Source organism: Cetorhinus maximus, chromosome 19 (genome assembly GCF_964194155.1).
Source record: "Cetorhinus maximus chromosome 19, sCetMax3.hap1.1, whole genome shotgun sequence".
In the NCBI taxonomy this organism is placed as follows: domain Eukaryota; kingdom Metazoa; phylum Chordata; class Chondrichthyes; order Lamniformes; family Cetorhinidae; genus Cetorhinus; species Cetorhinus maximus.
The window spans coordinates 72,798,799-72,821,374 of record NC_135897.1 but is presented as its reverse complement, the minus strand read 5'-3'; the positions used below and the strand labels follow the sequence as shown (position 1 = coordinate 72,821,374).

At 42.3% G+C, this 22,576-nt stretch overlaps 1 protein-coding gene across 5 annotated transcripts in view; it reads left to right on the top strand.

Annotated features, from left to right (window-relative positions):
- Nucleotides 1-22,576, top strand: part of mecom (MDS1 and EVI1 complex locus) — an 804,010-nt gene that overhangs the window by 336,548 nt on the left and 444,886 nt on the right. For all 5 annotated transcript variants that reach the window (XM_078564130.1, XM_078564129.1, XM_078564131.1 and 2 more), the window contains exon 2: nucleotides 804-1,141. In XM_078564130.1, coding sequence (XP_078420256.1) covers nucleotides 804-1,141 — 338 coding nt within the window. The remainder of the gene's footprint in view (nucleotides 1-803; nucleotides 1,142-22,576) is intronic.

Sequence of the window (22,576 nt, the reverse complement as noted above, 5' to 3'; positions counted from 1 at the left end):
TACTGTTCAAAACACCAAGTGTGAGTAAGCTTCTGCCAAAAGATTTTTTGGGAGTTGACTAGCTTTTGTTGTGAAGGGACATAAGAAAACAACAAGAGAATCATTACCTCTGACATATTTAGTCAAGTTGTGATTTTGTGTGCTTTAATAAACTCTTTCCTAGATTAGTCAGCTATTATATTTTACAAAATGGCTACAAATTAAGGAGAAAATAGTTGAGCTTTTCACTCAGTCACTAACAGGGATGCTATCAACATAACAGTGGTACTATCACTATGGTGCTCACTTATTTTGCTGATCAATAATACATGCTTTTTAATATATATATATATATACATTAAAGCTTATAATGTTATAGTGTGGAGTCCATTAATATTTTATGAATGATTATTCAGTAATTAATCTGAAACATGGTAGGCTTTTTCTGCTGCTACTGGCAATTTTGGGCAGTTTCATATCAAGCGTCTTCCTCCATTTCTCCCAGTTTAGATTCCCACAGTCAGTTGTTCATGTTTCACTGTCGATGACTGTTGACACCCAGAGTGATTTCAATTCTTTCCCCTTATCCCAGGTTTCATATGCTACCCTGAATGACCCCAATTTTTCACTTCAGTCCCACGTTTCTATTGATATTCAGAGTGACCTCAATTCTCTAATGCTACTTCAGATAACTGCTACTGTCTAAATTGACTGCAATATCCTCACTTCACTCCAGATTCTGTGAAATATCAATCATAATTTTTACCACGATTGTTGGTTTGCAGTCTCCAACTCTTTCATTCCTGCTTTATCTTTCTAATTAGGTGATGATGGGCTGTATGATGGGTACACTGCAGTTGCACCAGTAGAGGAGCTGAATGCTGACGATGAGACAGGTCCTCTGTCCCTCAGTGCACATGATCTTTCCTCACCTGCCACATCGAATGAAGACTTCACACCAAAGGATGGCTCCCCCTACAAAGCTCCCATATATATTCCTGATGATATTCCCATTCCACCAGACTTTGAACTCCGTGAGTCAAGCATTCTAGGTGCCGGATTAGGAATATGGACTAAAAGAAAGCTCGAAGCAGGTGAAAGACTCGGCCCTTATGTTGGAGAAGAGCTATCGAGCTTGAAGGATCCTTCTCATGGCTGGGAAGTAAGCACACATTTTCATTTCTATATGTTTCAAATGTCCACACTTTGTGAAGAGTAGTTTGTATTATTTGGAAAATATTTTGGTTTGGTCTCTGATTGATTCCCTTTCAGGAGGATTTAAAAGATACATTAAATGTTTAGTTTTTGAATGTGTTTATTCACTTCATGTACTGAATGACTAGTCATGTCCCATGGTAGACAAAACAAAAGTTGCTGTTGATGCTTTGATGGTAAGCAGGGTTGCCTGGTTTTTCATATAGTGGAGTAGATTTTCATTTCAACATCTTGGAGTAGGGCTAAAATTGCTAATCAGCTAACCCTTGTAACAACTACCCAATTTCCCTTCTATTGAAATCAATAGCAATGACAATCGGGCAATTTCCATAGCGGGCAGCCAATCTGCAATGCCTTTTTTATGCCCAGGTGGATAGTTGAAGATTTACCTCAGTGTGCCCTGGTGTAAGGAGTCGTTTTTTTTAAACAACGCTTCATGAGAGCTTCCTGGTAGAAATAGTTTTTGGAACAAACCCACTTCAAAAACTTTGGTTTGTCAAAATTCTGTTCACAGCAATGTTGAGATGGTGCCTTGTAGATATGCGATCTGCTGCAACACAATTAATTTAAAAATATTTCTTTCTTATTATATTCTTTCTTGTATATATTTAATGTTTTTACTAAAAAGGAGTGTTATCTGATCAGAAACCGAACTATTGGCAGGTGATTAGTGCAGAATTGTCATTGTATGATGATTGTTTTATGATAGCAATTATACAGGTGTACAACCACCATCTGAACTATTGGTATAATGGTAATCGGACTGTTCATGATTAATGTACTGTGGCTGGTTAAATAATTGGTTGTGTCATAAAAATGCCCCCCCGATATAACCAGCAGCCTATATATACACTGAGCTTACGGAAGGGAGCCGCAGCGCAATAGCAATCAAACATATAGTTTGGCTTCTCTGGTCGTTATGTGTTACCAACATCGTCAAGGTAGCGCAAAGATTTCTCATCTTTATTGTTTCTAGCAAAATTAGAAACCTATTTTAAAAAGAACAAATTTTGGCAGTTCATTTGAAATCAGATGAAGCTGTTCCACTGAGTTAGATTTTTAACTTATCAGTAAGGCACAAAACTGGCCATCTGTTATAAAAATCTATCTGATTTTCATTTGCATCCATGTTCTATAATGGGTGGTCCATCCTCAAGTCCAGTTTTCCACATCCTGGATGGCGACATCCCATTACAAACTATGTTTATAATGTCACTGACACATCATAAACACAAGAGGCTCCTAAAACGCTGAAAAATATTTTTTTATTATATTTTCCTGTCAATCTAGCAACAATATTATTCAGCAATGATGCCGTCACAACAGCCTCTACTAATTTTACTTTTTAGCAATCACTATTATCTGAAGACAAAATTATGTACAAAATTATGAGGGGCGTAGATAGGGTAGGGAGGAAGAAACCTTCCCCTTTAGCGGAGAGGTCAATAACCAGGGGGGAATAGGTTTAAGGTAAGGGGCAGAAGGTTTAGAGGGAATTTGAGGAAAACTGTTTTCGCCCAAAGGATGGGGGGGTATCTGGAACACACTGCCTGAAAGGGTGGTAGAGGCAGCAACCCCCACAACATTTAAGCATTATTGAGATGAACACCTGAAACACCATAGCATACAGGGCTACAGGCCAAATGCTGATAAATGGGATTAGAATAGATAGGGGCTTGATGACTGGAGCGGATACGATGGGCCGAAGGGCCTCTTTCCATGCTGTAAAACCCTATGACTCTAAGGCAATAGTGAATACATACTATAAAAAGTAAATAATGTAACAGTAATTTAATTGGAGATATCTGAACCACCTGAATACGCTTCTCAAGACTTAGGCCAGGATTTTCCGGCCCTATGGTGGCGCAACCCGCCATGGGAGATTTGACGGCCCAGCCAAAAGTCCATTGACTTTCAGTGGAACCGGACAGTGCCGGTGGCAGGCGGGAGCGGAAAATCCTGCCCTTAGGCTGGGATTTTCCAGTCCCACCCACGGCAGGAATAGGTGCAGGCAGGACCAGAAAATTCGGTGAGCAGCCAAAAGTCTGTTGACTTTGGGCGGGAGTTTCTGGTCCCGCCCTTTATTGTATCAAGTAAATGACAACCCTCAACCACTCTCAAATCTACTTGAACATTTTCAGTTTTGCCAGAAAAATGGTACCTGCACGGCAAAGTCTGCAAACGTGAATGAGCACTTCATATATGAAACTGCCAGACTAGGGAATGATTACACAGTCTGGTCATACATGTCACAGAATAAGCTGCCTGAACTGCGTTCCGGCATCATATTTCTGTCATTTCAAACGATCACAATCTCTGCACTGCATTTCAGTGAGGTTAATCTCATGTAATTGTGTTAAGGTAACGATGCAAGGTGGGGAGGATTTTAATGGAGCCTGTGTTGTGCGGCGTGAGTGAATTAGACGGGAGTCGAAATTTGATTTCCTGACGGTAGGTTGAGATGCAGAGATTAGGTCAGCGGCGTGATTGTGCCTTGTTGGGCCTCACACTGGCCTGTGGCTCGTTCCCGCTTGTGATACGTTTGTAGGCCATGAATACTCATTAGCATAGAACCTTTTTTTTTAAATTACACTGGAACTTCAAGATAAAGTCAGAGGTAAACAAGAATCTCATGGCACACAGTTCACGTTCAGTTAAAGATGCTGTGCAAAAGTCAGCTTTGTGCACTTGTGTCTGAGGTCAATGATTTTCCTTGTTGAACTCTGCAGCAAAAGGGGGGCTGCAGGAGAACGGCAGCTTGCATGGAAGTTCAGGACCAGCATGGTGAGTCAGCATTGATGGGGGAGGGGTGGAGTTGGTGTAGAGTGGGGTCGGAGGCACGGAGGAATGCAAGAGCAAAGGGCTTGGGAGTGGGTGTTGGGAACAATCAGTCAAGGTAAGAAAATGAGGGGCCTTAAGGGCAATGTCAGCTCTGTCCTCATGTGGGTCCATCTCAGGGTGTTAGCTGGCACAGTCCTTATGGGGTTTTGAGTTCACCTACAACATTTCAATTATCCCCTCTCAGAATGATCTCTGACAATGTCCTTTATTGGAAGGGAGGGCCAGCTGAGCCTGCCGTTCAGCCACGTCCCACACAGTGGCAAGGACAACACTGGACACTGACATGAACATTCAATGCAGAGTGAATGCAGAAACACATCATCTCTTCTCCCACAATAAAGAAATGTACCTAACTCCCCTGTAACCATCAATGCCTGCCAACCATGGGGTGTGCCAGTACATTTAGCTCTCTGACCAAAGCTGGTCTCAACGATGACACACATGTGAATAAAGTGAAATTAATGTAATGTACAATATTTACAAGTGAAACTTAATTTTGAAAAACATCCATGCCACCTTTCTGCTCTCAATAAGTCTTATGTTAATGGAAATGGAGTTGGGCAGGCAAGTGGTGGCCATGATAAAGAGCTTCCCTATTTATCCAGGAAGCCTTTTATAGCCTGCCCATATCTGCTGCATGGTCAGCTGATAGCGGGCTTCACCACTGAAAAGCTTCCCCCGTGATACAATCACATGTCTCTTGTGCACACCACTTGCACTTTAAGTTTCAATTGTAACCACCTGGGAATCAGCAAGAAGTATGAGAGCAAAAGTGGCACTCACTTCATGTTCCACCATCAGGAATAAAATACTGCCAAAAATGAAACTTTATAGCATTTTGGACAATATTCATGGAAAATATATCCAGGAAGGAAAAAAAAGGTTTTTATTTTCATTCTTTGTTCTGATAGAACACAAGAAATAGGAGCAGCAAAGACCAATTGGCCCGTCAAGTCTGGTCCACCATTCGTTATGATCATGGCTAACCTTGGGCTTCAATTCCATTTTCCTACCCACTCCCCAGATTTCTTAATCCCCTGAGAGATCAAAAATCTGTCTATCTCGGGCTTAGATGTATTCAATGGTGGAGCATTCGAAAGCCTCTGGGGTAGAGAATTCCAAAGATTCATAATCCTTTGAGTGAAGTAATTCCTCCTCATCTCAGTCCTAAATGGATGCCCCCCTTATCCTGAGACGGTGACCCCAAGTTTTTGATTTCCCAGCCAGTGGAAACAATCTCTCAGCATCTACACTATCAAGCCCTTCAAAATCTTGTAGGTTTCAATGAGATCGCCTCTTATTCTTCTTAACTCCAGAGAATATAAGCCCAATTTACTCAGTCTCTCATCATAAGACCTTATCCCGGGGACCAATTCAATGAACGTTTGATGTACTGTCTCCAGTACAAGTGTATCATTCCTTATATATGGAGACTATGACTGCACACATTGGGCTGCATTTTTGCTCACTCCCCTAGAAGGAAAGTTTGCTGGAAGCTGACTCGCTCCATGCACGCCCGCCCAGTAGCCATAATACGCTGTGGGTGGGCGGGCTAAATTGGCTAACAGTGGGACTTCTGCCCCTCACTGGGGAGGAAGTCCTGCCCTTGGGAACTGCCAACCAATTGGCCAGCAGCTCCAGCAATCCCAGCAGCACCAAGAGCTCAGTAGCGGGTGTTGGAGGAACAGCAAACAGTCCCAAGAAGAAGACCCAATGGATCCCGGAGTGAGGAAAGTCCGGGGTATTGGGCGGGGAGGGTTTAGCCAGCTTAGTGAGGGGATCAGTGGATTGAGGGATGGGTTTTGGAGGGCAGGAGAGTAGGAAGGAAGGGGGGAAGTACTATCTTAAGGGGGGGGGGCCTGATGTGCAAAGGGAACCCCCTGAAGATAGTACCACCTTAACTTCCTGCCTTTTTAAAAAACAGGCTGTCCACTCCACCCACCTGCCTATGCCAATCATATTATGGCATGGGCAGCAAATTTTCAGAGTCAATTGGCTTGTTAACAAAAGTTCAATTGGCCCTTAATTATTTATTTACATATGGAGAGCGATATGATTTCGATGCCCACCCACCTACAGTGTTATCTGTGTCAGCTCAGGGGTGGGTGGGAAGGTGGTGGGCTGGGCACCCACCCTACTTTACGTGCTCCTTCCAATGCCGAAAACACGCCCTGCAGGGACTCATGAAATCCAGCCCAATATTCTGGATGTGGTCTCACCAAAACCCTGTATGAACCCAGACTATGAGTACATATTAGATCACCATTATGTTGCTTCAATTAGTGACCAACTGTCAACGATTCAGGAATGCTTGAGGTAGCTTCACAACAGATGAGCTGTCGCATCTCCAACAAGAGTATTGCAGTTCTTGTGAGCTCACAAACAAGCCTTCATAACCGAAAGAAGGAATGCACGATCTGAAAGTAACACTCAGTGCCACTTGCCTTTAACGAAGAAGAGCTGTCTGTCACTTTGCTACAATGAACTCACACACTAGTGACAAAGTGGAGGTCATCATGATGTGCACCATCACATCATTTGTTTGAAACCAAATCATAAAATGTTTGGCAAGCACTTTGTGATTAAAACATTCAAGTTTTAAAGGGTCATTGCAACTATTTCAAAGAGCAAAACAGCCTAAAAGTCATGTGGATACTTTTACGTTGCAATGACATACCGGTAATAATGTTAAAAGCACAATAATACCATTTTCACAATGTGATGCACTCTAATCACATGATGATGATGTGATGCAGGCCATTGCCTGGTGTATTGACAAAGGTATTGGCAACAAAGGTACATCAATAATCTTGGCTATTGCTGATACCCCTTCAGATAATTACGATTAGGTTGAAATAACTGCAGAAATCACCGCGGGATTATGTATAATTTAATTTGTCTGTGAATTTAACTCTGTACTTTGAAAGGGTAAAAGTAATCATGTTTGAAATCCCACTCTAAACCAGCACACTGGTCCAATCTGAAGCCAAGTGATATAGATAAGTTTGTAAAAAAAAAACAAGATCCGGCATTTGGGTTTTTAGTAAAAGCTCAATGATGTTTTTTTATGTCTATCCCACTCTCACCATTTCTCGTCAGAGGGATAGTGAGAATTGTCTCAGGGTGGGAAGTTTCTATGGTTCAGATGTACATTTTTATTCTTTAATTGCTACATGACTCTGCTGTATCTAAATATCAATTGTCCAAAACCATGTCAAACTGCAGTGAACCCACCAGAAGGCAGCTGCAATTTTTCAGTTGCTATGTGACTACATCTCATTGCCCAATTTAAATCTAGTTATTTGATTGGACCAGAAATCAAAATCTGTAAAGGAAGTTGCTTGAGATGAGCAGCAGGAATGAAAGCAGTAAATAAGCAGTAAAGAGAGAGTTTGAAAATGAAAATGGGAAATATGACCCGACAGGGAATCAGTTGAATGTGATTAAAGTGCACTCGCCCTACTCTGGACTCAAGTCATAAATTTAAGCTTTTATCTCACTTTTAAGGCCAGCGCAAAGCATCATCTAATCAGGTATTGGTTAGTTGAAGTACAAATCGAACAAGGGGGGTTCACAAGAAAAGAGCAAAGGTCAAAGCTTTTTGCAGTTTGTCACCAGGGCTTTACTGTGAATGTGCTGTGATCCCAGTCCAGATGTGCTGTGTGGCCCAGTGAAGCACTGATTGTGAAGAAAAGCAATCCACCGTATCTTAATCAACAAGAGAGGAAAATACCTTCTCATAACCTTAGTGACTAGTTTATTTACTAAACTCATTGGAAAAGAAACTCAGATCCCATTAAACACTGGCAAGATACAATGGACAATGTTGTGACACGTTGCTGGTCTCTATAACATGTTTAGCATCCATAGGTATTTCCAATCTTATCTCAAACCCTACTCCCTATATTGCTCAATCCCATCCTTTGTCAGCTCTGTGCATTCTAACTCATGTAATATTCAGGTTTATTAGGCACACGGGCTTGGTGCCAGCACCCAGCCCCTCAGAGTTGTTGAACATGTGTTCATACTCATACTTGTTCATATAATAAATCCAAAACCTCCAAGATGTCTGAGGAAAGGTGACAAATGGTGACATAGGAGCACTGGCAATGGTCTTCAATACACATCACCTTAAGGGAATCTTTTAAGCAACATATAAAGGGAGTGGACACTCAAGTAATTCATAAAAACAATAAATCACAAATATTTCTGCACTATTGTGAGTGTGTTTATACTGCCAGCCAGGCGGCACATCGTTATAATACAAGAGCAAAATATCTTCTTTATAATGCCTGCTTCAAGCATGCTCAGGGGAAAGCTCTGCCTAGAGGTACTTGGACACATATGCAGAGCCCTTGCACCTGGACATGAAGTTTTAAATGTTTCAAGAGTATCTGAGCTAGCAACAAATTTAAGTTAGAGCCCCATGACTACGTTTGAAACCTGTTTTGACACTGCACTGTGTTCTAACCATATAGTATGAAACACAAAGGGGTGTGAGGTTGTCTTTTCTGTGGGACTGGTCAATATGGTAAGGTGTTTGCAGGAATGTTGCCCATAGTGAAGCTGTCAGAGGACCATCTTGTGTATTACTATTGCAAGATTTTCACTACAATGTACCAAACTCACTTTGAAAGATCATCTCCTATGATTTGTGAATAATTGTAGAGCTCACGGGCAATATAAAATTAGTAAGCATTGAAAAATGCCTGGATCAATCCAAGACTGGCAGCATAGATTTGTTAAAGACAAGTCATGTTTGACCAATATGATACTTTTTTTAAAAAAAAGTTACATATTGAATTGATAAAGAGAATGTTGATACAAATTTTCAGAAAACATTTGTTGAGGCGTGTCCCAAGAGGCTTTTTAGAAAACTCCAAGCATATGGTGTAAGAGGAAATGTAGCAGCATGGGTAAAAAGCTGTTCGATGGACAGGAAACAAAGGGTTAGGATAAATGGGTAACAGAAACAAAAATTGCTGGAAAAACTCAGTAGGTCTGACAGCATCTGTGGAGAGAAAGACAGCGTTAATGGGCAGAATTTTTCCATCGGCGATTTGGGGGTGGGGCCTGCTCACCGACGCGAAAGTGAGGCGGGATGATGTCAGGAGGAACCCTCGACATCATCCCGCCCCATTTAAATCTTCAGGAAGGCAGGTGGACAGCGAAATCAGCTGTCCGCCCGCCAACTTGTCAATGGCCAATTGAGGCCATTGACAAGGTAGTTAAACCAATTAAAGGCCCTGCCCGTCCAACCTTAATGCTGGTGGGCAGGCCAGGAGCCCCAGCGGGCTTCTGAAAAAACATGAAACCTCGTCCACTGGCGGGATGAGGTTTCATGTCTGTTTTTAAGAAGTTTAATAAAGTTTCTGTGCTTTTTATTAACATGTCCCATCTCATGTCACATGAGGGGGACATGTTAATAATTTTTTTATTTTTCTATTTTTGAAGTTTATAAACCTTTCACCGATCTCCCTGAGACAGCACTTAGTCTCGGGGAGATGTGCTCTCTTTCGCACGCATGCGCTAAAGGGCGCACTCTGACAGTCGGGGAATCCCTCCCCCCCCCCGGCACAGGAAGCACATAGCGCTTCCCGTCGGGCGGTCCGCTGGGAGATTGGCCCGCCCACTTAAAATGGCGGCGGGGCCCATTTTGGTGGCGGCGATTGGCTGCCCGCCCGCCGCCGAGCCGGTGGGACCCGCCCGCCCATCAAGGGAAAAATTCTGCCCGATGTTTCGAGTCCGTATACGTTAACTCTGTCTTTCTCTGAACTGATGCTGTCAGACCTGCTGAGTTTTTCCATCAATTTTTGTTTTTGTTTCAGATTTCTAGCAACCGCAGTATTTTGCTTTTATCTTAGGATAAATGGGTGTTGCTCAGATTGGAGAAGGGTAGGCAGTGGTGTGCCCTAGAGGAAATGTGGTGTCCACTTCAGCCCCCAGTCTGTATATATGATTTTCACTTAGGTTTAGGGAACATAGGCTTGCAATTTTGTGTGAATATAAAAGGTAGGAGATTTGGCAAACAGTGGGGAGAACTGGAAAAGACTTCAAGAAGATGTGAACAGGTTAGCACACTGGGGAAATAAGTGAAAGGTACAAAACTTCAATAGATAAGAATTGAAGGAGTAACAAGGAATGGGAATGTACAATTAATGCAAAGGTTCTGAAGAGTGTGGATGACTAAAGGGGTTCCAGTAGATAAAGGAAAAAAACTTACACTTATATATAACACCTTTCACAACCTCAGCTTCGTAAAAACACTTTTCAGCGAATGAAATGCATTTGGAACATTGTTACTCTTGTACTGTAGGGAAACACAGCCGCTAATACGTACAGAGCAAAGCCTGGCAAAACTGGAGCGCGAGTGGGACAGTGCAGATTGTGCCACAGTTTTCTGGGCATTACCACCCTGGTTCCCACCAAGGCCTCAAAATCACCATCATGAGGAACGACTTGAGATATTGGAACTACTTTCACTGGAGAAGGGATGGATAAGAAGGAATTTAATGGAAGCTTTTCAAATTATTATCCAGCCAATAGGGAAAATCTATTTGCACTGATCGGGGAGTCAGTAATGAGCAGTCATCAATTTAAAATTGCCACTAAAAGAGTGAGGAGAGAAGATATGAGAATTTTATTTTACACAGATGAATGCTGGAGCGTGGAATGTGGGTGTGATTGGCACGTGAGCTGTTGCATCTTTTATGGTAAAAGTGGATGAATATTTGGGGTTGAAAATCGCTAGGGGCAGAATTTTTAGGTTGGTGGGCGGGCGCGATTGGCAGGCCCGGGATCAGCCGGGGAAAGGACCGCCAACCGCGATCGGCCCCCACCGCGATATCATGCCGGCTGGCCAATTAACGTCCAGCCAGCGTGGAGAGCGCGCTGAGAAGCTCAGCGCTGCCGGGTGGGGGCGGGAAGAGGGCGGGCGCTGACGTCAATGCGGACGTGGGCCAGCACTGACAGGAAGCTCCCTGAAAGCAGAGAGCTCCCTCGGGGTGCAGAAGACCTGAAAAATCAAAAATAAAGTTTTGAAATGCGAAAAAAAAAATGTCCAATTAGGCACCTGAGAATATTTATGATGAAAATGCTGTCCGCCGATTTTTATTTTTATTTTAATTTTATTTCATCATGGAAATCTCATCTCGACCTTGGATGAGGTTTCAAGAACAATGTAAAGGCTGCCAGGCCGATGCGCCTGTCTGCTAACCGATCCCGGGCCCGCTACTCGCGCCCGCCCGCCAACCTAAAAATTCTGCCCAGAGAAGTTTTCAACCCAGAAGCCTTCAAATGTTCATCCACTTTTACCATAAAAGATGCAACAGCTCAGGTGCCAATCACACCCACATTCCATGCTCCAACAATCGCCTGTGTAAAATGATATTCTCATGTCTTCTCTCCTTAAAATTAAAGACAGTTATGCTGTTAATGACCTTAATTGGCCTCTTAATTGTCAGCAAGCGCGCTTCCAGTTTTTGCGTGCGCCTGCCAACTGAAATATGGTGCAAGCGTGGGATGATGTTGGGACGCTCACCCGACATCATCTCGCACGATTTCACGCCGGACCAGGTTGGGCATGCGCCTACTCGACTGGCGTAAAATTTTGCAGTATGGTTCTATGCTGTCAAAAATATTTCAATCATTTTCATATCACAATATTAATTGGGGTGTAGATACTGACTGTGGGAATGGAGAGTCCATTCTAATTACTAAGGTATTGGTTACAAAAATACCAAAATGGGTGTCATAACATCTGAAGGATAGGAACATTACTGACCTTTTGAGGATAATCTTGTGACATATAATTATTGCATGGTCTAAACACTGCTGGGAGGATTTTTATTTATTAAAATCCAGTATGATTCTCAGGGAAATCTGTGCAATATCCAAAGAGTAATGGCAGATGGGCAATAATGAAAATTCTGGTGTAGAACATTCACTTGGGCCAACTGTGCAAAACAAGCAGTTATTGCATTGGCTGCATGTTTTCAATTTTACTGAAGGCAATGGAAATGCTTATTGGGTGGGGTGTAGAAAAGGGTGATCAACGTGACATCACTCACTTTGCACTGCTGCCCAAGATTAATTTCTAGCCTGATGTGTTTGTATTTCTTAAGCACTTCAAAGAGAGTTCATGCATGACTTTTGGGACATTAGTGGGGTGTGTTTTGACAGAAAAAACTATTATTTTACAGAAAGAGAGTGAGGGGGAGAGAGAAAGTCAGAGGCCGGAATTTTCTGGCCATGTTGGCGTCACGTGTCATGGTGGGTGGCGGGGGGGGGAATGACAATATGGCGAGAAGGCCAAAATGTCGTGAAACCAGTTTGCGATCGTCCGCTCCACCCATCAATGGCGGGCGGCGTTTCCCACTGCTGCCCATTGGGAACCTAATTTCAGTACCTTAGCATCGCATTATAAGCTCTGCTCACCAGAATCATCTCCCCATTCTGGACCATCCAGGCAAGTCGGTGTGATTGCACGTTGACATGTTTCACAACTGTCCATAAATAACATACACCTGGTGAGCTGCACTTCACTTGGGACTTTGAGGTTTGTTTGCCTACCTTGCTTTGGGCAGCACTAGTGGATCATCAGTGCCAGACTTCGCTGACAGCACCACATCTTTTTTAGCGGGGCTCACAGGCAGGTCTCTACCTACCAGACCAGCCATAAGGCGAGGGTGACTTTTCAACAACTGCAGGGCTAGGGCTTGCTTTGGGAAGGGGGAGAAGTGGCCTCAGGCAAGGGAAGGGGCTGCAGGATGAGGGCTGTGCTGGGGAATTGGGGTACCCCAGGGTGTGTGGGGCATATGTTGATCTGTGCAAGTGGCCTCCAGATGGTGAGGGCTGAGGAGGCAGCCTCAGAGGAGATGAGGCCTGATGGAGATGTGAGGGTATGTGTGAGAGAGTGAGTGGTGATGTCCCTCGAGCTGGCAGTGAGTGGGATACCAGTGAATGTGTGATGGCCTTATGGATGTGTGAGTTTAGAGTGATGAGATGGTTGCCATACCCTGGTGGCATGGATAAGATCATTCATCCTCTTTCTGCACTAGATGGCCTACCTCTTGTGTGCAGGATTGGCACTGACCACCTCTGCCACTACCTCCCAAGCCGGAGTGGTGAGACTGATGGGCCTTCTGCAGCCAGGGCGGGGATAGATGACATCGTGGCGGACCTCCATGGCAACCAGAAGATGTCCCAGAGATTCTTCACTGAATCGGGGTTGGGGGGGGTGGTGGGGGGGGGGGGTGGGCTGCACTCTTCTTTGCTTTTGAGGTCATGTCTTCACCAGTGCAGTCCTGGGCTGCAAGCTCTGAGAAATATGCGCATGGCTGCAATTTAAATATCGTGCCCTGCGTGAGGAAGCAGCGAGGTAACGGTGTGGCAGGCAAATCCACCATTGCGGCCAGTGGGTAAAATTACTTTTCCTGCCCGCTACCGCACTTAGTGCAAATCTGGGACGATTCCACCCAGAGAAACACAAAGACCGACACAGAAAGATAGTCACAGGCACTGTACAAGTTAAGGTCTGGAGAACACCATGGCCAACCTTTTGACATCCAAGGCCCACTTTATGCCATGTGCAATTAGCCCACTTACTTAAAACAGGCCTACGGATGCTTAAATATACACATTGGAGTCCTACGCCAGCTGTAGGATGCAGATTGAAAAATTCAGGTACAAAGCTGCTTTACCCAGAGAATGGTAGTTAGTACTCATTTTGGGGAGGCTAGATAAACATATGAGGGAGAAAGGAATATAAGGTTATGCTGATAGAATTAGATGAGGAAAGATGGGAGGAGACTTGAGTGGAGCACAAACACAGACATAAGCTGGTTGGGCTGAATGGCCTGTTTCTCTGCTGTGTATTCTATGCAATTCTATATAATTGTGTGTAAAGTAGTGGAGTCGGCACTGTAGATGACAGAGAGAGACAAAGGACATAATTTTAACTGTGGCATGCCTGATAAATGGATCCTAGCCAGATTGTGAAGTCCGAAATTAGACACAGATCCTTTCTTGACAGCGGGTTTACTCACAGAATGCAACATTACAGATCTCTGCCGCATACCTACCAACACCCAGGGCCCCAGCAGTCCCTAATTATATGTGCTCAAGATACATAATCAATCAATATCCTCCAACCATTTATCTTTAACTTTAACAATACAATTAACCTAACTTTAACATGCCATTCCTGATTGCCGAACAGGAAGTGGGCACCACTTCTGCTCTCTTTCTTTTTGCTGGCTCCCACACGATTATAATTAAAATTTAAAGTACTGGAGTACTACGGGCGACACATGCAATCACACGGCAGGGGTAGCTGACAATGTAGCAGGTACAGGTGGGCTATAAAAGGGCCTCCTGGATAAACAGTGTGGTTCTTCATCATTGCCATAGCTTTCCTGCCCAACTCCATTGCCAATAGCAGAAGTCTGATTGAGAGCCATACATTGGCACAGGTGTTTTTCAAAATTAAATTTCACTTGTAAATATTTCACATTACATTGGTTTCACTTTGCTCATGTGTACATCGTTGCTATTCGTTGAGACTAGCTTAGTCAGAGAGCTAAATGTACTGGCACACATTGATGGTTCAAGGGAGTTAGGGACATTTATTTATTGTGGAAGAAACAATGTTGTGTTTTTTGTATTCACTCGTCTTTGAATGTTTATGTTAGTGACCAGTGTGGTACTGTCCATTCAGTAGGACATGGCTGAACTTGTAGGTTCAGTTGACCCTCTCTTCTATGCATTGTAAAGGAGATTGTCCGAGATCACTCAGCAGGGATAATTGAAATGTTGTAGGTGAACTTCAAGACCTGTAAGGACTCTGCCAGCCAACCTTGAGATGGACCCACATGTAGACAGAACTGACACAGCCCCTCATTTTCTTACCTTGACTGATTGCTCCTAACATCCCCCACCATATCCAGGCTGCCAAACCCTTCCCACTTCATTACTCTACGCCCCTGACCCCAAGATTGTCTCTTGGATCCATCTTCCACTCCTCCTTGCCTCCGACCCCACTCCACACTCCCTCTTCTCACACCTGACTCACCCTTGCCAGTCCCAAGCCTCCATGCAAGCTGCCATTCTCCTGCTCACCTTACTTGTGCCACAGAATTTAACAAGGAAACATGTTGAAATCAGACGCAACTGCACAAAGCCAACTGTTGCACGCCCCTTTTTAACAAACATGAACTGGGTGCCATGAAATTCTTCTGTGCCATTCATTTCACCATGAAGTTAGACATAATTACAAAAAATTAAATATAATGAGTATTTATGGCATACAAGGGTATTATAAGTAGGAAACCGCCACAGAATGGCCTGTGGTCCGACCCGCCATTAACACACAACTGAGTTAATCTCTAAATTTGAATCCGTCATCAGGAAAGCAACATTTTAACTCAGAGCTAATTAAGGCACCCCACCCACCACGTTTCTTGCAGGCCCCATAAAATTCCTCCAAGAGAGACGGAGAGAGTGGCGACGTTTGTAAGTAATTCCAATGATAGTTGGTTGTTGAGTCTAAAAGTTCTCAGCTCATTAGCATGGTTTCAAATTAGGTCTAGATTTCCATTAAACGGAATGTATATTGATTGTATCAGTACCTTTACAGTAACCGGTTGGAAAATACTTTCAATCTGAGACAGGTTGAGGGAGGTAACATCGTCACTTTAAAATATACTGCTGATTAAAATAAAAGCTTCATAGCACAGCAATCCTGTCATTGCAAAACAGCATATCCTCCGGCTTTATCGTGTGAGCGCAACTGAAGAGGTCCGTTGGGGCTTTAATAAAATAATTATGCACCAAAGATGATACCTACGTTGATATAACCGGACTCGACTTTAAACACAGAAGTATCGATACGTGCATGCCAGCATTTTCACTCTTCTTGCTTGTCTAAATATCTCAATGTGTTTAGTAATCAGTTGCCATCCTATTACTTTGCTTATAACTCACTATCCCAGGAATGAAAATGACTTTTTAAATTTTTTTATAGATGCTTTAATTTATGGTAACTTTACTTCAATGCACTTAGAGCAGTTATGAGACATTGGTCCCATGGGAGGAAGAGGAGAGATAAATATATTTTGGTCTAAAGGAGGAGGAAGAAAGATAAGAACTCCAAAAGTCCTCAATATGTTTAATTGCTGCTCTGACAGGGAGTCATAACTCTTTCCATTAAGTAAATATGTTGTAAAAAATGTATTATGAAATGCCACATTATTCAAAGAGGACTCTTCCAGGCACTAAACACAGTGGATGCCATTAGCACAAACTGTCAATATGCCACCAACACTGGGGCCTGTAAAATTAAATTGATTTGGTAAATGTAAGCAAGATAGATCTGTTTGCTTTCATCATCAATTTCAGTTGGGAGAACAGGTGATGTCACCAACCTGGGAGTGATAAAGATGATGGGCCATCTGGAAAACTGGGTGATCGATGGTCACTGTGTTGGGGGTACATGGTGATATTGTGCTGGCGGGCCACAAGGGATACCAGCGTTAACAACTTTTCAATAATGTCTTGATAAATTTCTCTACTTTAATAATACAGAAATGGTGAGTTATTACTCTGATTGCCAATATAAATAATCTGAGTTTCAGCTGTTGAAGCATTTATTCTGGCAGGATTTATTTTAATAATACACAATAATAAGGGATCATTCAGAATTGTCAACATATTTCAGAAGGTACAATATGTACTTTCGAAGCAAGGCCTCCTCCCCCACCTAAAAGGGAAAAAAATTAATATATTGATGTGCATTTGTATAATTGCTGCACTAACCGGTCACATCTCAGTACAGGGACTCCAGCCATGGACAGAATGTCACAAATGGTTTGTGATTCCGTTTGAAATTGTAGTTAATGTGGACAAAAGTCTGAAGGTGTTTATTGGATCATTTGTTGATATACTGCACATTTCATTGGGTGTTTTTGTAACATGTCACCTTTTAGAACAGCATTGCCATTTTTGAATAATGGCTAAATCTTTGCAACTTTCCTTCCCCTCTTCACTTTACTGCCAAATACATCCTTATTCCTGTGAGACATTTTTCATGGAATTACTGACCTCTGGGCACTGCTCTTATCACCTTCCTCAGTCATTGTTAATGGAAATAACAATCACAACAACCTGCATTGAAATAGCGCCATTAACATAGAAAAAAATGTCCCATGGTGATCCAAAGGTGTAAGAGGAAAAGGAATGTATTCTGAGCCAAAGAAGGAGAAAATAAGAGGGCTGACCAAAGGCTTGATCAAACAGCAGTCTCCTAAAGAGGAATGTTAAAGAATAAGGGGAAGTAAAGGGAGGGATTTCCAAAGTTTGGGCCCTAGCTGGCTGGAGACATGGCTGCCATTAGTGGGGAAATGGGTGGGGATGCGCAGAAAACCAAAGACAGAGGAACAAAAAGTTTGGAGTACTGGAAGGTGATGGTGGCTGTTGTAGAACTGGAAGAAGTTAGAGAGATAGAAAAGGATGAGTCCAGGAAGGGAGTTAAATATGAAGGATGGGAATTTTAAATTTTGATGTGTGCAAGTTTTCTGCATTGCCATGCAGAACAACAGTGACTGCAATTCAAAAACTAATGAATTTGTTGTGAAGTGCTTTGGAACATCCTGAGGATGTGAAAGGTACTATGTAAATGCAAGTTGGTTCTTTTCTTTCTAATCACACGAATGCAGCAGCTATAATGGTACTTTTTCCAATAAAGACACATTTTTGGAGGGGTAAAGTCTTCATGCAAAAGGTGTCTGCAACTAGCAGAATTTTTTGTTGAAAATTTTCTCCTTGTATTTTTCTCCTTTGTTGCAAATTATTTGTTCTCCTCACAAGTCTCAGAGCATCAGCAGTAAAAGTAGGTTAGAAAGGATTGGTATGTAGGATTTTAATGCAAATAATAATTAAGAGAAATGTAAAAGGGGCTTCTGACTTACCGCCATCGGTTTTATACTGGCATAGAAGAGTCAAGATCAACTGCAATATCATCAGGCACCCTGTGAGCTACTTTGGTTATACTTGTTTTTTAACCCTGTGACCTTTGTCATGTAGAAGCAAATTAGGACATGTATTATCACTACCTGCACAATTTTGTTGACTGGAGAAACTTGCATACTTTTATAGGGAGAACAAATAGTTTGCAGCTAAAGTCCAAAAAACAACAATGAAATAAATGACCAGAGAATCTGTTTTTATGGTGTTGTTTGACAAGCACATTTTGATAAGGACATGAGGGAGCTCCCTTGCTCAAAAAGTGTTGCGCAATCTTTCACTCATACCTTATTAAGCCAATAAGCCTCATATGTTCCAAAGATGACACCATTCTGTACGTAGTGCAGTGAGGTGGCAACCTAGATTATATGCTTAAATCCTCCCATGGAGAATGGACCCTCAACCTTCTGACCTATAGGCAAGAGTGCTACCACTGAGCCAAGTTGACAGTTCATGCTGCTTCAAAATCTTTGTGGACCGACAACTTCCTGCCTCCTTTTATTTGGTTGATGTGTTGGAACGCGGTCTCTTTCCCCAAAGCACAGTTCACATTTAAGGACTTTTATCTACTTGTGTAAAACAACTGTAACCTAGCTGAGGACAACTGCAAAAACAAGGATAAACTCAATGATCCCATGCTCTCAGCAATGAGCTGCAGTCAAGGGGAGCATAGGTCAGAGAATTGTGGCTAGATTGTTGTAACCCTATCTCTGACCTTTTCAGCTTGTCTCTCTGCTGCCATTGTGAGGTCAGTAATTTAAGCCTAAAGCCTGCAGTTTGTACCTAGTCTAATGCTAGTTCACAAATGGCACATAGTATGCCATAGCTGTCTGTCTCACTACTCTCTTCCACTAATAAGGTGGCTAATTTTTATTTCTTTATTTTATTTTGTAGTCATGATACTCATCAAAGTTCATTGACCTCACTGTAGCAATAATGACCTGAATGGGGTTCATAAACATCATTGTGCTTTTATGCATATATAAATTGCTTTCTTGAATGTCTAGTCTAATCGTAACTCCATCACCCATCATATAAATCAGTATGAGGGTCTCTGGATGTAAAGTGTGTACATCTTGTCAACTAAAATGCTAGTTGATCCCATCTGACTGCATCACCTAATTCTGAACCTTTTGTCTCAATAAAATTATCAATTGGCAAAATATGCTCTATATGCTATTCAATAATAATAATTGTGACAGACCAGCACCACCAACCCCCACTGACCCCCGTTGAAAACTAGACCTAAGAGAAGATGGTGAATATCAGATGCACAGGATGTTAATTATACCATGAAATCTATGTTGGTATCACTGGCGAATTTTGAAAATCAATCCCTGTGAGGTTAAATTTTTAAAACTTTTAACAAAATGCTTCAATTTTTTTCTTTAAGCACAACTTCAGTGATTCCTTCTCCAGTGGTTTGTCTCTTGTCTTGTTTTCTGACTCCAGATCCCCAGCTTGGGACCTTTCCTTGTGTGATAGCACATTTTGTAGCTACTGTCAAACTAGACGCTGAGAACAGACAATTACCACATATAGGCCAATGCAGTGAAATTCTGAACAAAGTTATTTAGTTATGGGAAAAGACAATAGAAACCACCAAGACACAAGTCAGGATGCAAGGGCGTGTCAAGGCATGTCCTTGATGACTGTCTGTCAATGCACTTGATGCCAAATTTCGATGAATCTCTGCCTGGCGCAGTTACTATTTCTGGAAAGTAAGAAAATGGTTCGGAGACAAGTTGATAAGACTTAATAAAATTGATGAAAAGAACTATTAACTAGGGCACCTCCACCAAAACATTTGAAAAAAAAAAGCCACGTGTAAATGAATGGCCCCAAAACCAAACATCAAACCAATGTCTGCTAACATTAATTTGTGCAGATTAGACCATTGTACCATTGTGGAAGGATTCTGTAATCTGAAAGCATTACCAACTCATCATCAACAACAACTTATACTTTTATAGCACCTTTAACACGACAAAAAGTCCCAAGAAGCTTCACGGGAGCATTATAAAGCAAAGTCTGGCACCAAACCATACAAGGAGATAGTAGGTCAGATGACCAAACCTTTAGTCAAAGACACATTTTAAAGAGTGCCTTAAAGATGGAAAGAGAGGTAGAGAATCAGAGAAGCATAGTATATTCCAGAGCTTGGGGGTTTGGCAACAGAAGGCAAAACCACCGATGGTAGAATGATTAAAATCAGGGATGCACAAAAGGCCAGAATTAGAGGAGCACAGATTTCTCGGAGAGTTGAGGCTGGAGGAGGTTACAGACAGAGGGAAGGGTAAGGCCCTGGAGGGATTGAAAACAAGGATGAAAGCTTTAAAATCAAGATGTTGCTTAATCTGGAGCCAAGGTAGGTCAGCGAGCGCAGGGACAATGGGAGAATGGGACTTAGTACGCATTAAGACACAGACAGCAGATTTCTGGGTGACCTCAAGTTTACAGAGGGTAGAATGTGGTAGCTCATCTTGGGGTCAAATGTAACACCAACCCATCCCAGGAGAAAGAAAAATAGTTGATAAATAATTTCCAAATATGTGAGCCACCAGTCCGAAGATGCTACATAATTTTTATTTCTTTGTATCCCAGGAAAATAATGAGATTAGAGCTACCTTTATCTCTGCTGAAGGGAGGGGGTACAAGTACTCAGAAACTCTTAAAGGAAAGGCTTGTCAAACATAAACATACTAAACTCCACTGCCTTTCGATTCAGATTTTTGTCTTTCAGCGAATGGCTGTGTTAGTCTTTTCAATTAAATGTCTCTCCACCGCCTGTATTCCTAGTGAATAGCAGTCTATTAAACAGCGGGAAAAAAAACTTTAGGAAGCCCAAGACCAGTTTGGAGAGTCAAAGATCAAAGCTTCAGCCATGACACAGTGAAGAAGACAAAGGTGTGCTTTGGTGATTAAACAAGCAATAAGAGGGAGGAATGTACATTGCTGGAAAGGGATGTCATAGCTGAAAGCAGTGGTAAAACATCCCTCAAGGTGATGGCACTTTTTGTGAATAGTTTGGAGGAGCTACAACAGTACACTAAACCATGAGCTCTGGAGTAACAGAGGAAGGACCAGTTTATGCCAGAGGTCATTTGAATTGACCATTTTATTCTGATACCCAGCAAGTTCTGTTTGAATGGGTTTGTGCCATTAAGAATTAATAAGCCCACTGTTCAACAAAAATTGAACAAGATCATTCATGATAAGCAACATTTAACTACCTGAAGGTGTATTTGTGATCCAATTGTCCAATAGGATAAAAGCAAAAAACTGCGGATGCTGGAAATCCAAAACAAAAGTAAAAATACCTGGAAGAACTCAGCAGGTCTGGCAGCATCTGCAGAGAGGAACACAGTTAATGTTTTGAGTCCATATGACTCTTCAACAGAACTAAGTAAAAATAGAAAAGAGGTGAAATATAAGCTGGTTTAAGGGGGGGTAGAGCTGGATAGAGGGCCAGTGATAGGTGGAGATAGCCAAAAGATGTCATAGACAAAGGGACAAAGAGGTGTTGAAGGTGGTGATATTGTCTAAGGAATGTGCTAATTAAGGGTAGAAAGCAGGACAAGCAAGGTACAGATAGCCCTAGTGGGGGTGGGGTGGGGTGAAGGGAAGGGAATGAAATAGGCTAAAAGGTAGAGATAAAATAATGGATGGAAATACATTTAAAAATAATGGAAATAGGTGGGAAAAGAAAAATCTATATAAATTATTGGGGACAAAAAGGGGGGAGGGGTCGGAAAGGGGGTGGGGATGGAGGAGAGAGTTCATGATCTAAAATTGTTGAACTCAATATTCAGTCCGGAAGGCTGTAAAGTGCCTAGTCGGAAGATGAGGTGCTGTTCCTCCAGTTTGCGTTGAGCTTCACTGGAACAATAAAACAGGCCAAGGACGGACATGTGGGCATGAGAGCAGGGTGGAGTGTTGAAATGGCAAGCTACAGGGAGGTCTGGGTCATGCTTGCGGACAGACCGAAGGTGTTCTGCAAAGCGGTCACCCAGTCTGCGTTTGGTCTCTCCAGTGTAGAGGAAACCGCATTGGGAGCAACGAATGCAGTAGACTAAATTGAGGGAAGTGCAAGTGAAATGCTGCTTCACTTGTCCAATAGGATGTCCTGCTGAAAGAACTTCCGAGAACTCTGAGTCAAATGCAGCTGGATCTTAAGCATGTACTGCAGACTTTATCAGTGAGTTATGCCTCCTGGGCACCAGTAGGATTCTGTAAATCAATTTTAAAATGAAACTGGATTGCTGAGGGAGAGTAGTTGTGTAATTGATTGTGTAATAGAAGTAAGTATTTTTGAGTGTAGTTTAAACATAGACTTTTATCAACCATTTTGAAAGCCGTTTCAACTTGTTTTAATGTTATCTTACAAGGAAATTACAATTTTACAGAGTTTGCACTGATTCATTCTGCAGCCTGCAAGTTCTGAAAAGACACAAGAAGGTAAAAGTCAAAGGGAGAAAAACGACCATTTTCAAAGTGTATACAGATCTTACAAAATAACTTT